Genomic DNA, 23,134 nt, shown 5'->3' with positions numbered 1-23,134 from the left:
CTTCACAACATGTCAAGGGATCCTTCTGTTTTGCACAGGGTTGCTTGGTAGAAAACATAGCTGTAAAATCAAGTATAGAACAATATTTTGTTCTTCGATTTTAGCTTGTGAGTACAGTCGTTCATGAATGTTTCTGTGTTTTGGCAGGTGGTTATACTTCATCACATGTTGTCTAAAGCAACTGTAAAGGCCAGACCCTCTGTCCTGTGGTGTTACAAAAAGGAGCTGGGCTTTAGCAGGTAAGATACCTCGTGTCTCATGCTGCGGTCGCTGCTCTGTGTGAATCAAAAGCTCCATAACTGATCTGCTGAGCATAGGTTGCGTGGTTCACTTGTAAGAAGAAACAAGATTTGTTCTTGGAGGAGCTATAGGAAGTTTGGTTTTCCAGAACTAAATTTTGGCTTCTGTAATACAGTTGACATCAGCACTAGGTACTTCTGGTTTCTTTCTGTAGCTCTAATGCTAACTCTGTTGTCCAAGACCAATCTCTCCCTCACCTTTTTAACCTTAGAAGGCCAAAATGTTAATTATTCAGCTTTTTAGCCTCAGTAATGTTTAGAACTGAATGCAGATTAAGCATTAGAATGCCTTAATTTTGAAAAAGTGTTTAAAATGTTAATTCTCAGATTTGTGTGCATACTTACAGTCTGCACACAAAGTCAGGAAGGAAGCATTACCTGAAACCGCATGATGCCAGCCAAGCGCTTTCTTGCAAAACCAGCTGGTTCTGTGTGATATCCACTACTTTGGGGTGAGGGCACATGGGAACATACTGTGAAAGCAGCAAGTGTGATTCAAGTTTTTTTTCCTTGGAGGCTGTGCTCTGACTTCCAATTAAACTTGAATGTAGGCCTGAATGCGCTTTCCTTGAACCTTTTTCCAAGCAACCTTCTGTATAATTTTTTTCTCAGCCACCGGAAGAAGAGGATGAGACAACTACAGAAGAAGATTAAAAGTGGAACTTTAAACATAAAGGACGATGATCCTTTTGAGTTATTTATAGCAGCCACAAACATTCGCTACTGCTATTACAATGAAACTCACAAGATTCTTGGTAACACTTTTGGCATGTGTGTACTTCAGGTAAGGAGTTAAACTTTTGACTTAAAAAGGACATTGCACTACTATCAATTGCTTTCAGTTTAAATGCCACAGGAATAGTATTTGTTGCTTCTGTTATTTCAATTATGATGGCCTTACGTATCTTAAAAGTTTTGGGAGGATGAGAGCGCTTTGCTGGTAGAATTTTAATGGGATGTTGGTTAACATAAAAGTTAAGCGTGAATTGAGCTTTGAGAAATGAAGCTTTTAGATTTCCTGCTTCTGTTAGTAGGTGCTAGTTGTGCTGGTGAACTCCAGGCAACTTTGAAGTTTTATTTATTTCCTAGGATTTTGAAGCCTTGACTCCAAACCTGCTAGCTAGAACTGTTGAAACAGTAGAAGGGGGTGGAATTGTGGTGATTCTCCTGAGAACTATGAACTCACTGAAGCAGCTTTATACAATGACCATGGTATGTTCAATGTAACATGTCTGTTTTATGTAAGTGGGTGCATTGTGGTGATGCTAAGTGGTTATTTTTTGCTTTTTTTATGTGCTATGGTCTTCCTTCCATCATCTTTCCTGCTCCTTCATTCATCTATGTTTGAATGTCTTATGCTTAGGCAGTTCTGCCAACCACCGTGTCCTGAAATGCTGTTAGGTTACAAGGAAGAGACACGTGTTATTCACAAATGTAACTGTGTTCTTTTGTTTCACAATAGTTTTGGAAAGTATTTATGCTATGGGCCCATGTAACAGAAAGCTAAGTAAAAAATAGGCCTTTTGAGTGTTTTGTGACCCGTTGCTAGGTGAGATCAGCTTCACAGCTGCTATATATTTCTAGATATGAACTATTCACACTTGGTACACTTACACCTAGAGCAGGAACGGTTTCCATTAGTAGTAATGCTAGTAGCTGAATTAAAGTGATAGACTATTTTTTCTTAGCATCCCTGAGGTGTTTGAAATGTTCTATACCTGGCAGAGTTGACCTTTAAGGCAGGTGAGAATAAGTAAGACCACCATAAAAAGTATTGTTGGGAAAAGTACATTTTTTAATAAGTATTTGGAAAATGTGCATGTTTCACAACAAACAGAAAATCAGAATCCTGTCTGGGATACAGTGTTGATGGAAAGGGAGACTGTAATCCACAAGAGTGGAAAAGAAGCTGGATTGTCCCATGAGTAACAATCCCATAAATATCATTGTTACTGGTGTTTCTTCTCCAGACTGACTGTTTTCTTTTTGTTTCAGGATGTACACTCTCGATATAGAACAGAGGCACACCAAGACGTGGTAGGACGGTTTAATGAGAGGTAAGTTATTAAGAGTGTAAAGGATCTAGGCTGTATGTCCAAAAAAAAGCATCTGGAACAACGTGTATTCATATTAGGAGAGCATCCTATAGGTTTGCATTGGAATAGGGCTTCTTGGCTGCTTCAATGAATTTTTCACGCACTGTTCTGGAAGCGAATGCAGTTTGTTGTCGGAGGAACTGTATATAAAATTTTGGCATATGTTACAAGGGATATATGCAAATAGGCCCAAATTTGGACTGTTTTGAGTCCCTTTCTTGAAACGCTCCGTAGAAACATATGCTCCAGATACACCGAAGTTCAGATACTTACTGCACTACTGTAAAACATAAAACTGCTTAGTGTGGAGTATTCTCTGTGGTTTTAGAAGTGTCTTGTAAAGGTGGTTTCTCTACTTTTGTTGTATAGAATAATAACTCTTACTGAGTGAGCGAGCCCTCGCTCTAGCCATAGGAAAACTGCAGGAATTGTTCTTTAGCGTGCCGGTGGTTACATGATGTCAGAAATTAGAAGGATTAATAAGCCAGCACTGACTGCAGTCTTCAGGGGTCAGAACTTGTGACAGTTGCTGTGGATTCACATCTTGCACTTTTATGCAGCTACCTCCCGCTTAAATGCTGTCTTGGTAGATCGTCTTTAGTTAGCTTTCTTCTTTGGAGACATCCTGGTAAGTTGATACCTGGTTTGCGTAGATGACCCTGATTTTGTAGTAAGAGGCATGCTGCCAGTTGTGTGAACTTGTCATAGCTCAGCTGTAAGTAGCTGTAGCTGTAAATACTATGTCTGGGTTTAGAAAAGAGTTTAAATTAACTACCAAAATGCAATTTTGTTGCTAGTGTTTTTACTGAGTTGCCTTTGCTTGACTGCTCAGGTTCATTCTGTCTCTGGCCTCATGCAAGAATTGCATCGTGATTGATGATCAGCTGAATATCTTGCCCATCTCCAGTCACGTTGCAAACATCACACCTGTTCCACCGCAGTCACAGGTCAGTAAGCAATGTCAGCCATTTTTCCTTGAGAGAAATTGGTTTGAATTGACCACAGTGTGTTAAGGATTTAAAAAAGAAGAAGCTTTCCTTTCACCCTGATTTGTCTCAAATAATGGTCTTGCAGAGAGGAAGTAGAATGTTCTGCAAAAATTATACCTGGTATGGGTGAAGCATGGGAAGCTGTCTTTTCTTTCCTCCTTGGTTTTTTTTCTGTCACAGTTTTTTTTTTGTGTGCTTGCTTGTATTTATTGATTTTGCTGTATTGCTGTTTAGCCTAGTGAGGTGGAGCTTAATTGCTGTGGTTGCTGTTTCAGAAGTGCATAGGGAGGTTTCAGGCTGATGGACAGTTGTGATGAAACAAAATGACCTTTTGACTGTTGGAGGGTGGGAAGACACTTTGGAAATAAGTATATTTACAAGCTCAGGAGATGCCTGATACCTAGAAGCTGCGGTAGTTGTTTCAATTTCTGAGTTACACATGCCACATCTTGGGAAACATTCACTGAATATAAACCAGATGTATAGCTTGCACTGTTAGAAATGTATCCTTTTATTACTTTCACTTGTAGACTAAAGTAAAATGGAACCAGTTTTAAATAGAAATCTTTAACCTTTTGAACTGTTTTGTGTGGCCTAAGGAATATCCACATAGGTTATGTCAGAGACGGTAAAAACATTTTAACAGAGCACTGATTTTAAAAAACAAAACAATCCCTCCTTAGCATTAGAACAATATTGACAGCAGCACAGATACTTATCTGTTGGATGGACAGGCTGATGCCTTTGGAATTTTAGGTGACAATAAGGAATTTGTTCCCATTTAAAATTGATTGCTTTTGTCTCCAAGTTTATTGTTTGGCTTTGAAAATTGGTTTGAAAACTGATCTATTGCTGCTGCAGTAGTTTTTCCCCCTTCATGACAACATGTACACCTTATATGACAGGTATAACAAAGATCATAAAATTTTGTACAGCCTGAAGACTGAAAAATTAATTAAATTCTTCAGAAAATTTGTCCGTGGTCTCTTCCTCCTAGTAATGCCATTTTCCAGTTACCATGTACTGAAAAATCTTTTCCTTTTTTCCTCCAAGCTTGGGGAAGCCAGGTTACCCATCTCTTGTGTAACCATTCTCCTGAAGACGCATTAGAATTGAAGTGTTAAATACCTGTCTGTCCATTTGAATTTTTCTGGTTTTAAGGAGTGTATTCAACTTGTGGTAACATTTCCTTTGAGATATCTTTCTCTGCCTGATAAAAGATAGCAGAAGACATCACAAAGGTATAGTTGTGCCGAAGCGTGCTTTACTAATCCTGTTATGGTAAATCCTGTGTTTGTAGGAAGATAGCCTCCGGCCGCAGGACTTGGAGCTAAAAGAACTGAAGGAGAGCTTGCAGGATACACAGCCTGTAGGAGTTTTGGTGGATGGCTGTAAAACCCTGGATCAGGTTGGTGTGGTTAAATTTGAGATACTCTGTGCTTGACGGGTCATCTTGGGTACTGATGTTTGTGTCTCATCTTGCATGTAATCAAATCCGAGTGTGAACAGTGATGGGTGTGGTCTTAGAGAATTTCCTTGAAAAATTGATTGGACAGGGTAGCTCAATGACAGTATCAGCAGTTTTCTTCATGAAGTTGAGAATAAGTGGAAGGACTAGAATGGTGACAGGAAGCTGATCTGGAGAAGTCCACATTTAAAAAAATGATGAGCTCTCAGGGTTTGAAATAAGCAGGAAACTTAACCTGAAGTTTCTGTTCAGTTTAGTTCTGAATAGAAGTTGAAAATCCATATCATGTTTTAATATTCCTGCCTCCCTTACGCTTTTTTCACTCCAGTTTGAGAATCACTGACTAGTGCAAATGAAGGCCCCATTGCAATTGTGTTTCCTGCTTCAGAGTATCCACTGACAAGTTGCAGTTCAGCCTGGTGGCTCCCGGAGCTGTGCACTGCTTAAGACCTTTTATAGTAGGTCTTCTCACTGCCCAGATATGTTCATCTTCCTCCTCTGAGAGCAGTGTGCCTCTTCCCGTCTTGCTGAATATACTCTGTGGTCAGTGGACCTGAATAATTTCAAGAACTCAATGGGTCAAGATTACCAGTTCTTGCACATTATTTGTCTGGGTTTTAATGTTCAGCTCTCCCATCTTGCCTTTCTTTTCCTTCTTCCTGTTCCAGGAAAGAAGACATGTACAGTGGTAAGTGTAGGTAATGCTGAAAGCAATTTAAACACAGCTGATTTTTTTTTTTTTTCTCATCTCAGGCAAAAGCAGTTCTAAAATTTATTGAAGCCATATCTGAGAAGACTCTACGGACCACTGTGGCATTAACAGCAGCCAGGGGACGTGGTAAATCTGCTGCTTTGGGATTGGCTATTGCTGGGGCAGTAGCTTTTGGGTAAGTGAATCCCCACAATCTCCCAGGCTTTATTTGCATCCATGAGTTTAAAAAACAGAAACAAAACAAAACAAAAAAACCCCCAAAACCGAAAGGATCTGAATATATGTGTAATTTCCAGTCCTACATCCCTTCTGTTCGTTCTTAAACCTTTTGATTGCTGCATACACTGATATTCAAGATTTTCTATTTTATAGTAATAAGAAAACCTCAGTCTTTAAAATTCAAAATAATCACACATAAACCGAGTTAAGTGTCTAAAGGAGTCTGCTGTGTTTTGGTTATTAGGTAAAATCAACCCCTCGTGTAGAGAAAACATTCTATTTAGTATGTATATGTAAAATTTGTTAGAAAAAGAGTTAAACTCTTGTTTTATTTTTCTGTGCAGTTACTCCAATATCTTTGTCACATCTCCAAGCCCTGATAACCTTCACACTCTCTTTGAGTTCATATTTAAAGGCTTTGATGCACTGCAGTATCAGGTAAGGAGAGCAGACTATTTTACAATACTTTCACAGCGTTGCTGTTTAGGAAGGGTTTTGCATCTCATCTGTGATTTTTTGTTGACGTATATTAGCTACCAGCCTTTTTAGTAATGTTCTGCAAAAGTGAATCATAGTCCAGTTATGTTTCCTCCCCGATTTTTAAATTAGGTAAATCATCTTCTTTGTGAAATAGTTTTTAACGTAAGTAAATAATTTCTCAGTTCTCGGGCCTCTGAAGCTTTTGTTACAGGAGTTTTTAACTAGAATCTGAAATAACAGTGTATTCTTAGTGAGCTTATTTTGATGATAATGGTAAATGATATTTTTCTTAGACCTTGGCTTGTTCATACTCTTTAACAATGTTTTCTCTAAGGAACATCTGGACTATGAGATTGTTCAGTCTTTAAATCCGGAGTTTAACAAGGCTGTTGTCAGAGTAAATGTGTTCAAGGAGCACAGACAGACCATTCAGGTAACTGGCCTCTTTTGTACTCTTGCCTTTCTACTTTTCGTTCCTAGCTGTTGGCTTTACTGATGCTGTAGTTGCTTTGATTTTAAGCGTGTTCATTTTATGTGATGTGTAACTGTCCTGATTGATTTTGCTTTAAGGCAGACTTTTTCTTCTGGTAAGTGACCTTCACAAAATGCCTTATTTCCTTCTGTGAATAACTTGTAGATTACAGAGCCCCCTTGGTTATTGCTTGTGGGTTTCTTCTTGAAACAAAAGCAAAGGAAGGTGAAAGAAACAGTGAAGGAAGAGCTTATGTTTCTAGTGATTAGATTTCCTTTATTTTCACCATCTCTGCAGATAAATTTGTGTGGAAACGTGCAAAACAAGATGTGTGACCCACTCCTTGTTAGGGTAACATGAACCCTCTTCTGGCTGTCTCTGGCTTGATGGTCATGGAGAACAGGGACAACAAACAGCTTTTCAGGGCTCCAGCTTTGCCAACTCTGACACTTCCCTAATTCCCAGACAAGCTGTTGTTGAAAATGATGGTGTCCTCTCGTTCCTTGCAGTACATACACCCTGCTGATTCTGTGAAACTGGGTCAAGCTGAACTTGTTGTGATTGATGAAGCTGCTGCCATTCCTCTACCCCTGGTGAAAAACCTGCTAGGCCCTTACCTTGTTTTCATGGCTTCTACAATCAACGGGTAAGGCTTGAGCAGCAACTGTCTGCCTGGGAAAGCAGTTGTGCAAGTGGACTATTTCTTATCTACAGTACTTTTTTTATTACACACTATTACATCAGGTCATGCTAATTCTTGATCTGTCATGGAACTGCTCCTTAAAATAACCAAGAGTCAGTACTTGAACTTGCTGCTTTCCTTTAGTTCCACTGTGGATTCATTAAGTGTTTGACTTGCACCTCTTCTGTTCTGATACAAGGAGCAAATATATAAACAGGATTCTGCAGTCTGTTAGGAGAGTGGGAAAAATGACATCTTCCTTCCAACATGGTGAGACTAAGAAAGTGACAGGGTAGGCTGCCCTGTCCTATGTGCGCAAGAACATCAAAAGGCAGCAATTCTCACAGACGGTTGGGGCCCTCACAGGCCTCAGGATGGCAGCCTAGTTCTGTGCTGGGCCTTCCCCATGGCTGTTTCGTTATTTGGATCAGACTTTGGTCTTCTGCTTTTCAGGTATGAGGGTACTGGTCGATCACTATCTCTGAAGCTGATTCAGCAGCTCCGTCAGCAGAGTGCACAAACCCAAGTCACCATGACAGCAGAGAACAAATCTACAGCTACAGCTAAACTCACCTCAGGTACTCCATTGTATTCTGGACCGCAGTGTATAGCCATGGTCTCCGCTGCTGCTGACTGGCAAGTCCTGTGGATATCGCGTGTATCCATGTACTTTGCAGCTCTAGGAGGGTAGTGGTATGGGAAAATGAAGGAACTCTCCTCTGTTTTTTCCTCATGATTTTCAGATGTAAAGGCTTTTAAGGGATGAAAGCTATGCGAGTAATGATTTTCTAATCTCCTGGGAGCCCTTCAAAGGACACCGATCCTATTGGATTCTTTGCTAGCTGTAACTTCCAACACTAGATGTTCTTTCAATCTGTTTGCAGCTCGTACATTGCATGAAGTCTCCCTCCATGAATCAATCAGATATGCCCCTGGTGACCCAGTTGAAAAGTGGCTAAACGATCTGCTGTGTTTGGACTGTCTCAGCATCACCAGAATTATCTCCGGCTGCCCGCTGCCTGAGACTTGTGACCTGTATCCTTACTCAGATGTTGTGCTCTGATGGAAAATATATTGCTTTCAGGTGAAGGAGGCTTTTTCAAGGTGATTAACAGTGGGTTTTCCAGCAAACATGATAGCCTCAGCACATGATCTTTTGGCAAAAGTCTATTAAGACCACACTTCTGGAGCTAAGCTCTTACCGCTGCCGTATAAGACTGGTGGTGTGTGTTACCAGGGCATTACCAAACTCCGGTTTTACTGCAGAGACAATCCTAAGGAGGGGTTGAATGAAGGGAAGTCCTTGTTGGAGTTATAGAAGGTTTAGCTTTACAGATGAAGGGTGTGAAAGCTACGAACATTGCCCAAAGTCATTCACTCTTGTAGATAGAACTGTAGAGTCTAAAAGCACAAGCCAGCATGTAGTCCAAGGCTGTACTGAAAATACTACTCCTAAACCAATGAGGAGATTTTTCCTTGTTTCCAAGGAGGTTGTTTCCTTAACCCCTGTGTTTAGATACTATGTAAATAGAGACACACTTTTTTGTTACCACAGAGCATCAGAAGTTTTTCTGCAGAGACTGATGGCCCTCTATGTGGCTTCACACTACAAGGTAAAGCTTGTGCTACTACTGTCAAAATTTCAGCTAGGAATTTTGTGGAGGGAGCAGTGCTTGTTATGACAGTCTAATTGAATTGGCCTAACTGAGGTTTCTGAACAGCTTCAGTTGCTTCTTGTTGTATACATATATGTATTCTCCTTTCTCTGAGAAGATCTCTGCCTTGGTCTGGGCTGAATATACTGGATTTACAGATATCTGGAATATTTTTGTCTTGAGAAATTCTGGAGACTAAATTCTAGATGAGCCTACAAGCTTGTCAGAATAGTATGTGATGAACCTCTTTTGCAGTTCTCTTTACCATATTCTAGTAGCCTCAAGTTAACGAAAAGAGTAGTACCATTGTACTGCTGAAAAGAGTAATAATTCATCTCAAGATGAAATCTCAAGGTTTCAAGACCATGGGTGACTAGTAAATGTGAGTGGTGAAGTCCGTAAGTACTGAAGTCCTGAGTACTAAAAAACTGACACTTAAAAAAGAATTATTTAAGGTTTAGGAGATTAAGAGATAAGTAGCTATATAAAAATAGAACGTTCAGTTCCATACATATGAGAGCAAGAGGTTTCATTTGAGAAAAACAGATACTTTCTGGTAGTGTAACAGCCATGAACTGGCCTGTGAGCTTCTTCATCCATCAGTATTGTACTAATTCTGAGTTTCTTAATAGCCCTAAATTCAGAAAATGGAGGATTGTTTAGAAGTCAGCTACTAACATTACACTGGACTTTGAAGCTCGTCTCATGCAGTAATTCTTCATTCTTTCTGATATGTCTTTACCCTCCAGAACTCACCCAATGACCTACAGATGCTATCTGATGCACCTGCCCATCATCTTTTTTGCCTTTTGCCACCTGTTCCACCTACACAGAATTCATTACCAGAAGTACTTGCTGTTGTTCAGGTAAGAGTGCAGCATGTATCTATGAAGTGAACTGTTCAATAATAAAGCAGTATGCTGCTGTGAGACAGTATACTACCAGTGTACTATGACAGCAGTGTACTACCTAGTAGTAGACGGTAGCTTAGCGTTGTGTTTTTGTGTGTGTTACAACGTGTATGAAGGCTGTGTTTTTTCCCCCCACTTTCTTTTGTTAACACTAATTGCTGTATAAGTACATTGTGATGCTGACCCTTGCACATAGACCTCCCAGTCTCCACAATGTGTTTGTGCTGAGGAGCTGAACTACTGCTTCAAGAGATGACTTTGTCTTCCCATTTCAACTTCCTGCAAGGAAAGTTGGTTCACTGGTTCACTCTGCTTATCCCATGTTTTTAGCATTCCTTTCATTTGCAGTAGGACTGCAAAAATACAAACTCCTCAGAAGTACATGCTTAGAGATGTAGAAATATTTCAGCCTTTGATTGCTGGGTATCTGACTACATGCTTCCTTCCTCCCTTAATAACACAGATTCTTAATTATCTGTGTTCGATGCAGCTAGTTAAATCTACTGTTTCTTAAAAGAAAAAGACCCATTTACATGAAAAATATATGATATTTAAAGAGAAATATTGGTGGGACAAGCTTTTATGTTTGGTGTTGATGGACTACAGAAAATGCATAGAGCACTTCCTATGCTTTAATCTCTTCAGGCTTCTGTTGCACCATAGTGCAACACCTACTGTGTCAGATGTACCTGGCTGGCCCGCTGGTATGCTTTTTGAGACAGGGGGCGGAGCCTTTTTTTGACACATACATGTTTGCTCATCATGTTGCAGACCACGGATCACATGAAATGTCAATACTGCATAATGGACTCGGCAACTGAGTATAAATTTTGATTCTGCTGTAGTGGAGTGACTGTAGGAGAAAACACTTTTTCTCCGTTAATGGTCTTCCACCTTTTCTGGCAGGTGTGCATGGAGGGAGAGATCTCTCGCCAGTCTATCATGAACAGCCTTTCTAGGGGGAAGAAAGCTTCTGGTGATCTTATTCCCTGGACCATTTCAGAGCAGGTGAATAATTTGGCTGTGTACTCACACCCAAGATATATTTCAGCACTATTTATTATTTCCAGAGTACCCATCTGTGTTCTTTAAATTGACTTTTGTCTCTTACGCAGTTTCAAGATCCAGACTTCGGGGGCCTCTCTGGTGGGCGTGTTGTTCGTATTGCAGTTCATCCGGATTATCAGGGGGTAAAGTATTTTGGAACCCAGTTATTGTCAATAGTTGGCAGTGGTACCATGAGAATGGCTGTACAGGCAGAATTCAAGAACGGGGCAAACATTTCAGTTGCTCCAGTTCTCAGCATTTTAAGCTTGGGGACTGAGCCAGCAGTAGTAACAGAATGAGGTCAGATGCAGAGAAATGGTCAGATGCCACAGCAGACTGGGGGACATTGATTTCCTCTGGGTGGGTAGCAAACCAGTGCTTTTGTCATTACTAGGCAGCTTTGTAGCATGCCAGCATCTCAAGCAGCAGTACACAATCAAGATCCAGTGATATTTATTGTGTAATTACCAAATGTTCACACTGGTGTTTGGCATTTTTTGAGTGCCAGAGTTAAGCACCAGGAATTATTACACAGTCCTAAACTACCAACTGGGCTCTCACTATGATTTTGGACATCCAGGTTCTGTAGTGTCCTTCTCCGTAGAGCTGCAACGTAGCAAAGAAAATGCATTTTTGCATTGACTGAGTGATCTCTGCACTGATGATTGTTAATGGTTTTGTAAGGGGAGAATGTTGTTACCCTGTCTTAAAAACTAGATACATCTTTTTGCTTAGAGTGTATTGTTCCTACTTCACAGATGGGCTATGGCAGCAGAGCTCTGACTTTACTGCAGATGTACTATGAAGGTAAATTCCCATGTTTGGAAGAAAAAACAATTCAAAAGCCAAAAGAAATTGCAACTGTAAGCAGTGAGGTATGGAGCTCAGTGCATTTTTTTGTATTTTCTGTTATGCTAAGCTGTCTGGTTTTCACTGTAAGTCTCGATAATGATTTCTCTCTGTAAGGAGGAAATACTTATATTTATTTTTTATGCAGAATAAGAGATTTAATTTGCAGATTTCTGTGAGGATTGCTACTAACTCATTTACACTTTTTTTCCAGACTGTTAGTTTATTAGAAGAGGTTGTGACACCTCGGAAAGACTTGCCTCCTTTACTTCTCAAACTGAGCGAGAGACAAGCTGAAAACCTAGACTATCTAGGGGTATCTTACGGCCTAACACCAAGGTTACTCAAGTAAGACAGTATTCTATTTGCTAGTTACATCCAGTGCAAAAATATAACTATATAAATCACATAATATATATATAATATAATATATTAAAAAATAATATAGTGTATAGGTATAGATGCAGATATTTTAGCCCTTGGATATTCTCTTTATCTCTGCATGTTTCACTTGGTTTCTAAAACTGGGACGGCTCCAAGCCCACTTCTTCTGTAAGACCTTTTCCTCATGTACAGTAGGGTCGATCCTAAGTGTATCCTTCAGGGTAGTTTTTCCTCAGATTCCTTCTGAGGGCAAACCCGTTCCCTTCTTGGTTGTCTCTGTGACCCTTCTGAACAGTTTACTAGCTTTAATTGCTCTGTTTTTCCAGCTAGAGAAGTAAGAACAGCCTGTAATAAGTAGGGAGAAGTTAAATACTACTTCCTGTGACCTGTAGAAGCTTGAGCTGCTGCTGACTTCAAAGCTAGTTGTTAGTTTCCTGATTAATGTAAATGCTTTTCACCAGCAAATGCAGCTGCTTCTTGCTTTTCTTACCATGGAGGAACTGAGTTACTGTAGCAGTAAATAATTTATTAATATTTCTTAAGTTTTAGCTCCATCTTACAACATAGCTTTATATAAAACCATACAATTTTATAATAAATGCAACCTTTTTTAATATTATCAAATTCTGTAAAATATCTAGGTTTCTTAGACTTTCTCAGCCATAGTGTGGGAGGTTGTGAATCCATAGTTTGGGAGACAGTTTCAGAATAATGCCGAATTCTTCCTGTTGCTAGCCTAAAAGCAAAGCCGTCATTTATCACCTAAAACCTTGGTTCCTTGCTGGCCTACCCCCACTTACAGAGGACCTAGTGTGCTGTACAAGCACATGAGATGAGTCTGAGTTCAACAGAAGTAAGAGCAGTGGAGGCCAATTTGTGACTGACCTAGTCAGGACAATGTTAGACAGCTATGTGCAATTTGGCATTTCTGATACAGAGACTGTAGCCCGTTTTGTTCTGTGGCAAGCATGCTGCAAAGTTCATGCCAAAATGTGATGGTGAATTGTTCAGCTGGGCAGGAGAGCATCAGAACTGAATGGTTATTGTGAAATAGTCTTAATCTTTGCAAATTATAAAGCAAATGGTTCAGATGTCTTACTTTATTTGAACGATCCCTCTCAGGGCAGAGGGGGAGAAAAAAGTGTTGCACTACTACTACTTTTCTTAGTTATTTGACTGTTAGCTGTGGTGGGATAGATTAAAAAAAAGGATGAATAGTGGGATAGGGAGAGGCTGGGGTACACATGTAGGGCTTCCTGCTGAAATTTGCAACATCCTGCACAGCTGATGAGTAGTCATCCCATGGCCTGTGGAAGTAGGTTGCCAGTGACAGTTGCAGTGGGGCCTGGCTTCTTTCTTTTGTCTGGGATGCCATATGTTTGGTCTCAGTAGGTGTTTTTATACTAGTTCTTTTGCTGGGCAAAATGAATTGTAGGATCAGTTCACAACTAAGATGCAAGAAGGGACAGGAGGACGGAAAGGGATGTCAGCAGGATTTTACTGATCAGTCTGGGATTATCCCTGGTCCACAAGTGACTATTTGAAACCTGGAAGTTGCCAGGGAAAAATCATCATTCACTGAAGAAGAGCAGAGTCTCTGAAGTAAACTGTAAATCCTCAGCTCGTCCCCAGGGTATCCCTTAGGAGTCTGTGATATTGTTGGTCAAAACCTGCCTGCCTGTTTTTAAAGGAGGCCCTGGAAGCATGTCAAATACAATAACTCTTGTATCATGTCTGTCAGTCTTTGAAAGTTTGTTCATTTTCTGATACCACAGTCATCATTTTTCACTCTAAGTTAGAACCTCAGTCAGTTTGATTGCTGTTACTACTTTCTGTCAGCGTTCGTTTTCATTAGTTGGTAGGATGTGTTACAGACTTTTGCTTACTTTTCAGTGGTTGTTCTTGTAAGGTGGATAGAGATTGTATTTAACCACAAATATTATTGTAGAATCAACAGCTCCATAATTCTCAGTGCATTTTCTCTTTTCCCTTTCCCAAGGTTTTGGAAACGTGCTGGATTTGTGCCCGTTTATCTAAGGCAGACGCCAGTAAGTAGCGTACTGTTTCTGAATGAAATCCAGCCCTATTGAAATCACTGGGCATCTTTCCATTAGCTTCTGTGAGATGTGATTTAGGCAGCAAAGTTTTCTGAGGCTACATTTGGGGTTTGTTTTGTGTTCCATTTTTGTTCTTTGGGCCTATAGTTAACTAAACGAGTAAAGTTTTAGGGTTGTGAATGTGGTCTTCTAAGTAGTTTGCACTTAAAAAATTGGAGCAAAGGTGCAGCTGTTGAGGGTTATTAATATGGTTACTGGTAAAATATGCAAGTGGCCCTTGAACTGACTGCTATTGTTTTTCTAGGTGTTTACAAAAAATAGCACTAGCAGTTACAGTACTTCTAGGGAGAACAGTATGTTCGTCCCGTGTCACTGCATTTTTCTGTTGTTTTTCTGGCTCTTGAGCTGTACCTGGAATTTGCAGTACTGGTGACTACTGGTTACCTCAAGAAGCCAAAATCCCTCAGCACTGGGATTTACCAAATTCTAGAAGTTCATAGGTTTTACATTAGGTAGTAGTGACTAGTAGCAGTTGGTACATGCATTGTTGATTTAGAAGACCTTTGTCATCTTCAGGTGAGCTTAGAGTGCAAAAGGTTCATGGGAATGATGGGAAATATATCTTATTTATTAGAATGACCTGACTGGTGAGCATTCGTGCATCATGCTGAAGACGCTGAATGAAGAGGACTCTGAACAGGAGCCTTGGCTTACTGCCTTCTGGAAAGGTAACTGATTTTGCTAATGCTAGAAGAATCTTTTGGGATATTTATTCTAGAGGTCGACAGGAGTCATTTATTTTATCATCTTGTCCTATAGATTTTAGGAGGCGGTTCCTTTCTCTGCTTTCCTACCAGTTCAGAATGTTCTCCCCCTCGTTGGCATTGAATATTCTACAGAACAAAAATATCAAACAGCAGCCACAACCACGTGAGTACCCTGGCTCACAATGTTCAGTTAGATTGCAGTTTGAAGTCTATGTGTATGTATATCAGAGTTCTCAAATATATGCATTATATGATGTCTCTTGTGAAGTACCATGAATTGCTCTTGGTCAGTTACTGTGTTTTGTTCCTATTATCCAGAAAAATGCTTGTATTTCTAAGTAAAAGCTAAGAGGACATTTTCTGCCACTGAAAACAGGTAGTGGTGGGTTTTTGGTAGTTTTTGTGTTGGTTTTTTTCCCCCTGCTTTTTTGATGAAATATTTAAGTAACCCAAAATTAGAAGTCTCCTGACTGTAATAGCTAAATGCATGACAAAACATGGATGGATACTGACAGCTGCCAAATCCAGTATGGAATTAAAAGGGAAGCCTTGAATAGCAAGGGTCAGTAGGCAGAGCAGCTTGCTTAGGATCTTAGGAGGAACATTGTCATCAGAAATTTGGAAATTGGAATGTGATGTCTTTCTAAGAGAGAGGCTTTAGTTCAACTGCATGTTATTGGGCTCATTCCAGCACTTGCTGGGAGAAACACACAGGCAGTATAAAAAAAAAGGTCCAGACAAGACAGTTTGAATAGTCACTTCTGGCTTAAAAGCAAATTGCTGTTTTCCTAATATGTCTAAAAGAGGGGAGTCCTCTTGAGAGAACTTGGTAATCTCTGCCTTCCTGGTTTTTTAGTATCTGTCTCGGTGAAAGAGTTTTGGTTGCTGCTACAAGGGAACAAAGCTCTTAACAGCAAAACCAGTGTAAGATAGTTAAAGACTGGGCAAATTGTGTTTCTCAGCCCTCACTGTTTTCAGTTTCTCTGGCATCCTTAAGTTGACACACTGGTCTGTTTTGACAGTTGCATTGTTTTTCATATGGACGTATGTCTGTCTGAAAAGGCTTTGAATAACCAAGCCAGTGTGAATAGCAGTGTTGTACCTAGTGTGTTGAATTCTGAAGTGTGTTGGGAAGTGAACCTCTGGGGTTGCAGTTGGCCTTTACTCGCTGATATGAAAAGGAACATGTTAAATACTGAGATCCTGGAGAGCTACGAAGAACAGTCTTGACTATATTGTCTTTTTATTGTACCCATCAGCCATCAGCCGTGCTGAATTGGAATCAGTTTTCATCCCATATGACCTGAAGAGATTAGAGATGTACTCTCGCAACATGGTGGATTATCATCTCATCATGGATATGGTACCTACCATTGCCAGGATGTTTTTTCTCAACCAGATGGGTGATATAACTCTCTCTGCTGCACAGTCGGTATGTATCACTGTGAGAACAAGCCATACTTCACCTCTCTTTGTATATATGCTTGGAATAGTTTCCTGTCTCATGTCATCTTTAAAAAAGACTTTGCTTCAGTTAACTGCTTCTTTTGTAGTCCTCTTTGTGATTTCTTCTGCTTGTAGTGTTCTTCCACCTTTAGCATTTGCTTTGAATAAAATATGTAGGGATCATACTCTGTTGTATGTTCAGTGAAGCACTCCATGCATTTATAATATGGTGTGAACTGTGGCTTAAAAACCCCTCAAAATCTTCTGGCTCTTGAACTGTACTTCAGAAGAAAGGTATTCATCTGTACTAAGTATGGAATGGCATCTGCCATCTACAGAATAATTTAGGGGTGTTCCCGTGCATCTGAGCAAAGCTTCAGCTTGTACTGGAGAAGTCTTGTGTAAGGAGTGTAGAGGGTATTATGTATTTGTATTTGCTCTAAAAGCCTCTATAACTGAAATATGTGTCATTTCCTCAGGCCCTTTTTCTAGGGATTGGCCTACAGCATAAATCTCTGGACCAACTGGAAAAAGAGGTAGAACTGCCCAGCAGTCAGTTGATGGGGCTCTTCAACAGAATCATCCGCAAAGTGGTCCAGGTAATAGCATCATGACAAGCTTTGTCTTGGTTGCATTGGGCCAAAGTGTAATTCCAGTACTGAGCCTGGCACTAATAGTAAGCTGAATCAGAACTGTGTATCTTTAACACGTCCCCAGTAATTGTAAACTTATTTGTAAGATGGGAAAATCCCAGTGGAAAAAGCAGGTATTTGTGGCATTGATTTATGTAGTATATTCCCAAATAATAGTGCTTTTGTTATGTTTTTAAATGTTGAAGTGCCCTGACCAAAATGCTGAGCATACAGTCCATGTTGCCAGCTAAGCCTGAGCCATTTGCTTGTGATTGTTCACTGCATTGGTGGCCTCTCAGCTTTTCTTGGAAAAAAAACTTTTCCAATGTCATTTAGAGGTAGATTTGAAGTCCAGTGAAATAATTGGAAAGTTTTGGATCTGGTTTTCTCTCTGTCTAACGTCTGTGATAAAGTGAGTAACACGATGAGTTATCAAAATGGTGAGACGGACAGAATATTTGCCAACTGTTTGCAATTGCTTGCTCAGCCTCGGGCCTCTGGTTCTCAAGGTTCGGGATACAGTAGCAAAGCTCCTGCAGTCTGGCATAGGTTGTTCATTGGAGAGGTGATCTGCTCAGCATAACACCCTTATAATTATCTTGAAGAAAATAACATACAAAAAAATATATATGCAGCTTTTAGCTGCAAATGTTAATCAAATGATGCTGTATTAATAAAGTGTGTTGTAAACTACGAGCTCTCTACATTTATGCAAGTGACAGAGTGCTGACTGATTTTAGTTTTATACTTTTTATAAAAGCTGTATATAATTCTGCCTTCAGGAAGCAGCCTTGAGCTTTTTATTTCAATATGATGGAATGCATGCATCAGAGATAAACAACTGCATGATAATATTTGCAAGGTTAGAAGAGTTTCATGGGGACAGACAGCATTTCTTACTTATTTTAATGCAATAACCTAGAAGAAACATCAGCAAGTCTTACATGTGTTGGCTTTACTTCATTTACAGTTGTTCAACACAGTCCAGGAAAAAGCTGTGGAGGAGCAGATGGTGGCAACAAAGGATATTGTAATGGAGCCAACACTGAAGTCTTTAAATGAGGATTTGGTAATTCTGAACTTTCTTCTTGATACATATGTAAACACTTCATGGAGTTCCCTTGAGTGTAGAAGCCTTGTAATCTAAATTTTCTTGGATGGAAAGAATTCCAAATCAGGTCTGTCAGTTTATGGTAGTTAAAATCTGACAGCTTTACGTTACATGCTTGTAGTCATGCTTTGTTAATCTGCAATATAGATTTTTCGCAGAATGTACTAAGTTGTTCTTGGAGTTATATATTACAAGTATATGTATACAAATAACATAAAAATACAATTATATAAGTGACAAGCTTTTTAGGATCATCTGGTATTTGTTTTAGGGAATGTACTTCTCTTTCAGTGGGAAAGGTGTTTTACTTGCATCACATGGTCACTGTTGCACTTAGAACTTAATGCATCTGTTGTGCTGTCTTGTCGTAGGAAGAAGCTGCAAAGGAATTCCAAGAAAAACACAAGCAAGAAGTGGGGAAGCTGAAGGAAATGGACCTTACACAGTAAGAATTTATCTGTATGAGTCTCAAATCCAGATTTCCCCTGATGTCTGTTTGAATGTCAGGTCACTGGTGCATCTTGCTGAGACTTGTGCACAAGGCTGCAGTTGCAGCATCACAATCTCAAAACCATAAATAAATGAGAACTAGCAGTAGGTATTTTCAACAGTGGCCAGGTAAGATAAGCATATGCTGCTATGCTAATGAAAACTTTGGGTATTGTGTGCCTGACAGCCAATAATGTGGTCTTCATCAGCTCTGTTAGCAGGTGCTTTGTTTCACACTCAAAACATTCTTTCCAGTATGAATTAAATTCAGTAACAACTTCTGTTCAAGGCCATTTACCTGTTTACCTCAGTACATGAATTCATTGCCTGAGAAGTGTGTCATACTCCCAAGCATGAACTTACTGACTTCCCTTTTTCTGCTGGTATTTTGAATGGAAAGCAAAAGGTTGCGAGTTAGCAGATCACAGCTGATCAGCAGTGAGATCGGTCTGTGGAACTGTAGAACTGAATTGTTAGAGTTGGGGCTGGCTCGTCGTTACAGTACTGCAAACAGAACGTGTACTGCAAACAGGAACGCTGGTTCAATTCTCGGTTCTGTCCCAGTGCCTCTGGCATGAGCTTGAGAGCGTTCTTCTTTTACCTCCATTCTTTTTTGTCACTTAAATGGTAAAGTATTCATGGTGGTAGCTCTTACTATGTATCTGTGTGTCATTCTTGATCCTGGCTGTGCACGGTATATACATTATACATATATAAGTTATACAGTTCTATAATATGGAGTAATAAAGCAAGCTGCCTGGCTGTGGACTGTTTCTCGTTTTATAATTTCCGGTGCTTCTAGGAATAGTCATTAGTTTCCTCAAACCAGGATATCCAGGTCCTTTTATCTGCTATCCACCATAGCTGTGTATGCAACTCAAGTGAAAATAGTACCCGGCTAATTTTAATATTTTCTTCTTTAACAAAAATAAAACCAAACAAAAAACCCCAAAGCAACAGAAAAAGAACAACCAACCAGAGCTTCTTTTACTAACTACAGTGTGCATGGATGCCTTTTAACTGCTGTAGAGCTGGACAATTTGTAGGATACTGAGTTGCTGAACCAGCAATTTACTTGAAGTGTCAGCAGATGTCTCTTTTTCTGGACCAACAGGAGTTACACATGCTACTGATTCTCTCCCTTCTCTTTCGTCCTCCCATTTTTTGTCTTACAAATCCTGTTTACTATACCGACATCCCAGAAAAGTTGGCTGTTTTGGCTCTAGATTAATCTCTATTAAATCTGAGACAGGGAATAAAAGCTTCTTTGACTCTTGTTTGAAGGAAGGACAAAAATGGATGTGATTTGAAGTGACTTGCAAGTCAGTCATATTAGGAAAACAATATAACCAGAATTTTTAAAAAGTTTTAATTCCATTTTTTAGTTGATGGTATTATATACCTGTTTGTCATTTTGGACCATGTTCCCTTTTTTTTCAACCCAGAGGAGAGGAGACAAAAATCTATTTTGAACACTTTTCAGTACAGGTTATAGAAAACTAATAGAAGAGACAGAGCTGTTTGATTTGAAAAGGCTTTGTCCAGTATTGTTCGGCTTTGTATGAACAAAGGCTAGTTATTCTAAATCTCTAAGAACTTGAGATGGAGAGTAACCACTCAATTTTGCTACATGACTGCTTTGCCTAGTTAAATTTGTGTGTAATTTCCAGGGTACTTGAACACCCAGACAAGGGGCACAGAGCATGAGCTTATTTGAATAGCAATTGTCGTCTTAATTTCTCTTTTCAAAAGAAAGCTGCAGGTCTTGAGTTTTTCCCAGATTGATGCAGAAAAACTACCATTCAGGCTTACTGCTGGTCTAAGAGCAGCTGCTAATTTAGCTAACTTTTCATTATAAGCCATTGCTTTTTACATCCTCTTCCTCTACCCCCACAACCATCCTTCTCTTTTTTTAGAGAGGAGAAAAAGGAAAAAAGCCCTCAAGCTTTTATAAAGAAATCTGTGTAGTGAATATAGATCTGATTGTGGTTGTCAGGCTTAAAGCTGTAGTGATTGAAGGTCTATCTTTTAAGAAATCTAGTGGGCAAAGTAGAGGTATACACCACTGCAATGGAAAGTATAACCTTTGTGGCCTTATTTTTTGCTTTCATAACAGATGTACTCTACTCAGCACTCTGCTTGTCTGATGAGAGGCTTTCATAGAACAGTTTTGTGATGTTTACAATAGGGGCTCCTGAGAGAACTTCATTCAACACTGACCAGCTTTGGATGGGGACAATTGTTGGTTGCTATTGACCTAGTTTGGACTGAGTCTGCTGACAGAGTCGTGACAAGCTATTGTATCCCTTTGCCAGTCTAGTTTTGTATGTATTTCCAAATACTGATTTGGTTGGGTGCTGACACAGTGGCTTTGTTTGTAGAGTAGTATGTGCCTGACAACATAATCACTTTTTTTTTTTTCTTTGTTCTAGCAATTTTACTTGGATTTTCCTTTACCTTTTTCACTTAGATATATTATCCGGGGTGACGACGAAGAATGGGAAGAAGTGCTGAGCAAAGCAGGACAGAACGCTTCCATCGTCAGTTTGAAAAGGTTAAGAAAGTTGAAATACTCCACAGAGGTGTCTCTGGTCTTTCCTGCTGGCCTTTTTGTAAAGTTTTTCAAAAGAGCAAAGCTGAAGAGTTAAATGTTCAGTTTTCCTGGAGGAATCGGGGTGTGAGCACCTGAGAGTTCTACTGGGTACTCGGTGGTTCCTCTAAAGGCGAGATTGCTGCTGTGAATTCTGTGTTGCTCTGGAGTGTAGTCCCGTCTTCATGTAACTTAGTTGCTTGTTGTAATTTTTTTCTATTGACTCGGTTAAGTCTTGATCCTGACCATGCACAGAATTTGGTACTATTTCTCCCTTGGGTCACTTTTAAAGAAAGAACTCATTTCACATAACTGTCCCATTTGCTTAGGGAGCTAACACTGGGTGGGAACCTGTGATAGTCCCATTGGAGAAAATGCAAATTCAGGGAAGAGGAATTCTTTCAAATGTGAGCTTAAGACTGCAAAATATTGAGTCCGCGTTTCTGCAATTCCTTCCTTTTCATCCATCTTCTTTCTTTTACCTTGCCCAGCATGGAGTCTTTCCTCATCTTTTCCTTGGGGATTTATAGTTGAGACTTGTCTGCTTGCTTATTTCCCCTTCCTGGGGTGCCTGACAGCTGAACTGTGATCTCTATTCCACCCTTTGTATATTCATGTTGTTTTTCATGAATGCTGGAAGCTGTGAGTTTCCAGAAGCCTTACAGCAATGAGTGAGTCTTGTCAATGCTTATAAAGATCGGAGCTCTGTCATGTTTGCTCTAGTCAGAATCTAGTGCAGGAACAAAACTGTATACTTAAAACTGTGAGAGGTAATAATTTTTTCTAGGTACTCTAAATTCCAGATGCCCTATATGAATTTCCTTTAGGACACATAACTTAAGGTCTTGAAAAGCAATGATGAACTAAAAAATCAAGATCTTATGGGATTCAAATTGGATTAGGGAGTCTGAAGACAGTAGAAAATCTAGGTCATACTCTTGTTCGTGCTTTCTCTAGCACCAGTTTAAATGACCCAAGAAATTGGAAGTATTTTCTCCCAACCACATTCCTATGTAGACCCTCGCCCCCCTTTTACAACAAAAATTTCTCATCTGGATGGGAATCTAGTGTATTTTTAACACATATTTTGTTCCTGTTTGCCAGTGAGAAGAAGAGAAAATTAGAAACAGCAAGAGGACCCAAACAACAGAAGAAATTTAAGAAGACTAAAGATGTAAAGCAGAAGTGGAAGAAATAACTTTAAAGCTACTCGGTGAACTTGGAATTAACAAGTGACGGGTCTGTACTTACGAAGTACTATTCTCCTTTAAATCAAAAGACTTTCTTTTGGAGGGTGAGAGCTGGAGGGAAGAGAAAGCCTTAGAGGCATTTTTAAAGTGTTTGTATTACTGGAAGTACAGTGACACTGCCAGGAGACAGTCTATGAAGATTTTTTTATGAAGTGTGACTGTAGAGCTTGAGCGAGGCACTGTGCAACACACTGGGATATTATGAGGGTGCTTTAGCAGCTACAGAGTTTCCATTCAATGAGGGCTGATCAATCTGTAAACTTTCCCACATCTTAATGGTTGGTGTCTTTATTAAAAAAGAGTTTGGACAACAAAGGATAGAAATGTGTAAGGCTTTGGTATGTGACTCTGCCTTTTAGCACTGCGGCACATCTTGATATATGCGGCTACTGGTTTAGTAATACTGCCACTCCTTTGTAGCTTGAGGGAGTTTTCGGTGTGAACGACAACTGACATTTTATTTGGGGCTGGCTATTCAGTGAGCGCTAACCATGTTGTCAGTTCAGGCTCATGATTTGGTCCTGGCTCA

The 23,134-nt window shown here is 39.7% G+C and overlaps 1 protein-coding gene across 1 annotated transcript in view; it reads left to right on the top strand.

The window, feature by feature from the left end:
- NAT10 (N-acetyltransferase 10 (GCN5-related)) overlaps positions 1–22,921 on the top strand; it is a 24,646-nt gene extending 1,725 nt beyond the window's left edge. Inside the window, exons 2-28 of the mRNA XM_010563659.1 lie at positions 148–239; positions 912–1,083; positions 1,389–1,511; positions 2,295–2,356; positions 3,228–3,342; positions 4,685–4,792; positions 5,606–5,739; positions 6,128–6,221; positions 6,598–6,696; positions 7,245–7,381; positions 7,871–7,995; positions 8,302–8,452; positions 8,934–9,030; positions 9,822–9,938; positions 10,890–10,991; positions 11,099–11,173; positions 11,789–11,905; positions 12,094–12,227; positions 14,263–14,311; positions 14,955–15,048; positions 15,140–15,250; positions 16,347–16,519; positions 17,013–17,132; positions 18,136–18,234; positions 18,648–18,721; positions 21,236–21,319; positions 22,460–22,921. Coding sequence (XP_010561961.1) covers positions 148–239; positions 912–1,083; positions 1,389–1,511; positions 2,295–2,356; positions 3,228–3,342; positions 4,685–4,792; positions 5,606–5,739; positions 6,128–6,221; positions 6,598–6,696; positions 7,245–7,381; positions 7,871–7,995; positions 8,302–8,452; positions 8,934–9,030; positions 9,822–9,938; positions 10,890–10,991; positions 11,099–11,173; positions 11,789–11,905; positions 12,094–12,227; positions 14,263–14,311; positions 14,955–15,048; positions 15,140–15,250; positions 16,347–16,519; positions 17,013–17,132; positions 18,136–18,234; positions 18,648–18,721; positions 21,236–21,319; positions 22,460–22,553 — 2,952 coding nt within the window. The 3' untranslated portion in view covers positions 22,554–22,921. The remainder of the gene's footprint in view (positions 1–147; positions 240–911; positions 1,084–1,388; positions 1,512–2,294; positions 2,357–3,227; positions 3,343–4,684; positions 4,793–5,605; positions 5,740–6,127; positions 6,222–6,597; positions 6,697–7,244; positions 7,382–7,870; positions 7,996–8,301; positions 8,453–8,933; positions 9,031–9,821; positions 9,939–10,889; positions 10,992–11,098; positions 11,174–11,788; positions 11,906–12,093; positions 12,228–14,262; positions 14,312–14,954; positions 15,049–15,139; positions 15,251–16,346; positions 16,520–17,012; positions 17,133–18,135; positions 18,235–18,647; positions 18,722–21,235; positions 21,320–22,459) is intronic.
- The last annotated feature ends 213 nt before the right edge of the window (positions 22,922–23,134 follow it).

This window comes from Haliaeetus leucocephalus, unplaced genomic scaffold (genome assembly GCF_000737465.1).
Source record: "Haliaeetus leucocephalus isolate CR32 unplaced genomic scaffold, Haliaeetus_leucocephalus-4.0 Scaffold173, whole genome shotgun sequence".
Lineage (NCBI taxonomy): Eukaryota > Metazoa > Chordata > Aves > Accipitriformes > Accipitridae > Haliaeetus > Haliaeetus leucocephalus.
This window is presented reverse-complemented; position numbering and strand designations above follow the sequence as displayed.